At 37.4% G+C, this 5,919-nt stretch overlaps 1 protein-coding gene across 1 annotated transcript in view; it reads right to left on the bottom strand.

Moving 5' to 3' along the window:
• cux1a (cut-like homeobox 1a) overlaps positions 1-3,255 on the bottom strand; it is a 155,572-nt gene extending 152,317 nt beyond the window's left edge. Inside the window, exon 1 of the mRNA XM_036595364.1 lies at positions 3,188-3,255. Coding sequence (XP_036451257.1) covers positions 3,188-3,250 — 63 coding nt within the window. The 5' untranslated portion in view covers positions 3,251-3,255. The remainder of the gene's footprint in view (positions 1-3,187) is intronic.
• Positions 3,256-5,919: the final 2,664 nt, after the last annotated feature.

The following is a 5,919-nucleotide window of genomic DNA, read 5'->3' as shown; positions in this document are numbered from 1 at the left end:
CGTCTGTAGCAGCAGAGCTAGTAAAGCTCTATCATAAACATATACGCTGATCATATATGGTTACTGATGAAGAGATGTGATTATCATTGGGGTTTTATATCATTAAAACCAATAACAGCCCCATCAGCACTATTAAACTAATTTATAGTACATAATGGTTAATTAATAATTATTACAATTATAAACTATTATTATAATTATGAAATAAGTCAGAATATATACTGAATAATTCATAGTAGAATAATTCTTAGTAATTACTGAATTATTCATGAATAATTAATAAGACATTGAATATTCATAATAGATACTCAATCATTTGTTAGATACTGAAGAACTCATGAATAATTAAAAGCAGATACTGAATAATTCATAGTAGTTACAGAATAATTCATAAAAGATGATGAATAATTCACAGTAGATACTAAATAATTCATAGTGATTACTGAATAATTCATAATAGATGATGAAAAATTCGTAGTAAATGCTGAACAATTTATGGCAGATGCTGAAAAATCCATAGTAGATGCTGCATAATTCATGGTAGTTACTTAATAATTCATGAATAAGTCATAAGATACTGAATATTCATACTAGATACTGAATTATTTGTTAGATACCGAAGAACTCATGAATAATTCATGAAAAATTCAAAGCAGATACTGAATTATTCACAGTAATTACTGAATAATTCTTCAGAATAAGTCAGAATAAAATATTCTGATTTATTCATAGTAGATATTAAATACTTCATAGTAGATGCTGAATAATTCATAGTAGATACTGAATAAATCATAGTAGATACTCAATAATTCATAGTAGATACTCAATAATTCATAGTAGATACTGAATAAATCATAGTAGATACTGAATAAATCATAGTAGATACTGAATAATTCATAGTGGATGCTGAATAATAAATCTTAAGAGTAATAACTCAACAACTGCGAATTAAAAGGTTCAGAGAAACCAGGCCACATATTAGACTCTTAAACAGTACTGAGTAAAGTGTGAGAGGTTTTTGATCAAGCTGTTAAATTTAAACCAGCTGAGTCAAATTTAATCAGAAAAACAAGAAGCGCAGGGCCGTCTGTGTAAAGCCTGTAAAACAACTGCTGTAACATCACACGCCGGAGACCACCAGCGCGACTCAAAACTAAACACGCCCCTCAAAAGGACGACAAAAGAGAATTTCATTCACAACATCGCCCCAAAAGCAAAGAGACAGAAACCACATCAGACGGACGGCACCGTGGGTGGCCCTCGCGCTGTCTGCGTCGTAAAATAAAAAAAATCCCATAATCCCACATAATTACAGTGGCCAAAAACAAAGATACCTGTAACAAAATACCCTTCATGTGAGTGAACGGTGAATGAAACGCAGGACGTGGCGGGGATTTTCACCCGTTTGACAGCAATCTAGGCTGAATTTCTCAGCTTTCTCGGCTTCGTGTTGCACCAATATCAGACGGATCCCATTACAGTGCAAACACAGTGCGTTCATATGATGCCACAGTCGTTCTTACATTACTAACATCACTATTTCAGACCGATTCAGTGGGGACAGTCCACTTCTGGAGTGAAAAAAGTGATGCACTGGGTTAACTTATGGATGAATAGACATGATTACTGATCAAAAAGTGAGTACAAACTGTACCTGTTTAAGTATTTTAATAATTTTCCACATTTAAATCGTGAAAATTCATCTTTCCCACCGCACAGAAGGGCCTGTCTATAAGCCTAAAACCTGGTTTATGTAATTGGATGCAACTGAATTTAGCCTAAAAGGGGACTGAGCTCAAGCAAGCTCCATTTCAAGGCTTTTAAAGGGGAACTCCACCAATTTGTCAAAATTTCTGCATGATTAAACGGTTAAGATGTAAACAGAGCGGTTCAGAGCAGTTCAGTGTGAAACGCCCCGTTCCAGAGAAACTTACCGAGTCAGAACTGTTCACAGTGGTGGTGATAGGAACCAGACGTCCACCTCTAAAAGCTCCCTCACAGAAAGTTCCTACATGAAATGGTTATGAATTCACTGCCTGATGACTGAGACACTGTTTATGATAGTTTTGTGATAAAGTTTTGGCTTAAAATGTATTTTAATCCATTCATGGTGAAGGGAAACATGCAGGGTTGGTTCTGGATAGTAAATAAAATGTCTATATTTGTGTTGTAGTCATGGTGACCCCTGGTTCCTATCACCACCACTGTAAAGACATCCGAACCATTTCACACCAAACCACCTTTAACCCTTCTGAATATGTATACTGGAGATTCATGCAGAAACTAGGATGCACAATGAATGAAAGCAGGAAAAGCAAAGCAAACGGACGCTCTGAGACGCGCTGTGCTCCTTCTTTTCATCAATTATTGACATTGCTTAGTAAGCCATTGAATAAAAGCCCTGAATCAGCTTCAAACACGCTGGTCTGGGTTCAGATTTGCACAGACAAACACCGTTTCAGTGCTTCAATCAGTGCAGGATGGAGCTGTAATATGGATTATTAGTCAGAGCGATCAGATTAACGGCTCAGAAAGTTCAATATCAGCACAGATCGATATCCTAAAGTCCTCAGTTCACTCCAGACTGTGTCCAAACAGCCTTAAATTCATATATAAAGATGAGAAATGTACCTTCGCTGCTCTCACAGCGAGCCGAGCGGTCTGTGTGCACTTGTTTTCTACTTCTCTGATTCAGAGCGGCCACCAAGTTCAACGCACAAAAGAAAATCTCGAAACTTTTACGATAAAAGTGATCGATCGAACGGCGAAGCTTTCTGTTCTCGCTCAAAATCATTTTCTCTACACATTCAAGTCCACGCGCGCGGTCAGAAACAGAGCAGAGCGGCTCTCCGGTTGTTTTGTGTGCCCCTTCATCACCCCACCGAGTCCCGGCAGCATCAGCGGGGCTCCGGCAGCGGGGAAGCCGGCGAGGTCGCACCGCAGCCCGGCCGTATGCGGCCCGGCGCCCCGCTGACCCCCGCCGGAGGCTGGGAGTCCGAACAAAGGGGATCAATTTCTGATCAATGAGGTGCGAAATATCAATAATAAAGGTCCCACACTGGCCCGGCTGAAGCACCGAGGAGGCTCGGGTCCAACAGAGGGAAAAAAACGAACCGGGTTAAACGAGAAGGCGAAACGAGCGACAGGAGAAAAGTGGAAAAATAAAAAAGTTTTCTCTCTTTTTTACCTGCAGCTGCTGCAAATCCAACTGCTTCCAATATTGGAACATCGATCCGGCGTTGGCCGCCATCTTGAGACATATTGAGAATGAGAGAGAGAGAGAGAGAGAGAGAGAGAGAGGGCAAGGGAGAGAGAGAGAGAGAGAGAGAGAGAGAGAGAAAGAGAGAGAGAGAGAGAGAGAGAGAGAATAGAAAGAGAGAGAGGGGGAGAGAGATAGAAATAGAGAAAAAGAAAAAAAAGAAATGAAAAGAAGGAGGCACTTATTTATGTAAAAAAAACATAAATAAATAAATAAAATAAAAAATAAATAAAAAACAGCACGTGGTATGGAATGGCTTTATTTGCTTATTCATCATTATTTCAATAATCAGCCTCATTATTTTATGATGTAAATGTGCCAGAATGAGCTAAATGGCTAATTTTCATGTTTTTATTCAGGAAAAAATGATTAACATATATGTGAGATACATTTCAAGTACATAGTACATTAATTCCTTCCAACAGAGCTATTTTCATACATTAAATGCATATAAATGTTTTTTCTGTGTTTGTTTTCTGTTTTTTCTTTATTTTCTGCTAAAAATCTAAAGCACATTTATGCAGAAGTGTTTTATCCAAAGCGCTCAGCTAGCGGGAGGAATTCTAGCTAAGCACCAGAAGTGTTTATAAGCAGTTTATGCACTAACATAAACAATGTATAACTATATGTTCTGAGTTCTGTGGAATGCTTTAGCTAGAACACGCTGACTTCTGCTTTAGGCTGTAAATGTGTTACACAAGCTTCTGTTAGAGCGCATTAGCATTAGCATTAGCACTGGCTGAATGTTGAGATTGGGACGAAGCATATTAGCCAGAGCACTCAAACACGTTTGTGAGCTTTCTAATCAGAACAAATGAATGCTCAAGCACTCTATATGCCCTCTTAGTGTTCTAGATAAGTGTTCTAGATCAAGAGCACAACTGTGTTCAACATGTTTACATTTTGTGTTTACGCCTCTAAATGAAGAGGCCCTTTTGACTGGTTAGCTTAGCTTCCTCAAACACTGCAGACAGTCATTTCTGCAAAAATATTTCACCATATCATTCACTGTTTACTCTCTGTTGTCCTGTTTTCATGATCATATAATCCACTGTATGATAGTGAACAAGCTTTATTTAGGAAATGTGACAATTAGTGACAATTTTGGCATTTTTGTGTAAATAATCTGTTTTACGATATCGTACCTAGATCTCCTTTCTTGTCTTGATATTTCTGTGTTGGTTTATTTAATTGTTTTTATTTACCGTTTGCTTCTATTTAGTTTATTCAATTAATTCTCCTTGCTATCTCCCTGGCTGTAATTTATTTGGAATTATATGAAATATGTTTATCTCTATTGTGGTTATATGAACAAATATTTAATAAACAGCATATATTTGGTGCAGTATGTTGTCTATCCCAGCTAGCAAAATTCATCTGGCTCACTTGTGGGTCACATCCTTGGTTTGTTCTGGCTCAGTATACGGCTGGGTCCTCGGCCCAGATCTGGCCCACACTCTATAAAGTGAGTAGAGCTAAAGCATATGGCCCAAATCCGGTACCAATCTGGCCCAACTACACTGCTGGTCCACAGTATTTACTCTAGAATTGTCTCACGAATGTAGACACAAGGCAAAATGGTATGAAGCTGTCCAGGATCTGGCCCTATTCTGGCCTGCATGCCTAACATCTACCCGGTAGTCAACGAACACTCGCATAGAAAAGCCAGAATTGGCCCAAAACTGTCTGCTATCTGGGATGTTTATTGTTTTCATTGTCTGTTTTGCTGCTCTTCTGCTGAAGCTTTTAGTTTCGAATTATTAATCCACAGAAATTTTACTCCTTAAAACATTTCATATTCAAAGCTATAACTATATACATATTCTGTCACTAGAAATGACTGCAGTGCATGTTTAATAATAAGAAACCAATAGTGAGATACTTGAACTTGGCCTTAGGGAGGAGCGCCCCCAGTGGCTCAAACACGGAACTGCACCTCATCAGCTGAGCTGAGGCTGAACCTGCATGCCTTGATGTTCCCTGAACCTGTTCTGGTCACAACTTTAGGCCTAATAATGATTGATCCGATTATTATTAAACTACCCAATCAATCTGTGATCACTGTGCACATATGTCGATGTTCTGTTCTGGTATAGGACATTTCTTTGACGTACAGTGCTGTTCAAAACAATGTTTTAAATATAATTATAAAATGATTTTCCTTACTTCATAGGTTTTGAATAATCCTTAAGAACGTTAATAAATGATTAAGGTTAACGAAGTTATAATAAATAAATATGATGCCTGACTTATTTTCAGATGTGGTGATTAAATCTGACTGTAAACTGAGGCACAGTATATTATTTTTCATTAAAAACACTATTTTTGATCCCAAAATACTTGGAATTGTAAATAAACCATCTTAAAAATACATTTTGCTGTCTAGTTTATAATATTTAAGTCTACATTACAGAAGTCATTGTTGTATATTCAAAGAAAACAACAAAGTGTTCTGACAAACGTTTGAATGGTCCTTATTTCTTTGTTGTTATTTCTACAATGTGAAGAAAACAATCAATGTAAAATGAATGTTTACAATCCAATTATACTGATTTGTTTGAACTGCAAATGATACAAGAAATGAAAAGCACTGATACTAGAAAATTCTAAAATCCCTCACTAATTCAGTAATTATTTAATCAGAGTGATTCAGGGTGGTT

This window comes from Colossoma macropomum, unplaced genomic scaffold (assembly GCF_904425465.1).
Source record: "Colossoma macropomum unplaced genomic scaffold, Colossoma_macropomum, whole genome shotgun sequence".
Taxonomy (NCBI): domain Eukaryota; kingdom Metazoa; phylum Chordata; class Actinopteri; order Characiformes; family Serrasalmidae; genus Colossoma; species Colossoma macropomum.
This window is presented reverse-complemented; position numbering and strand designations above follow the sequence as displayed.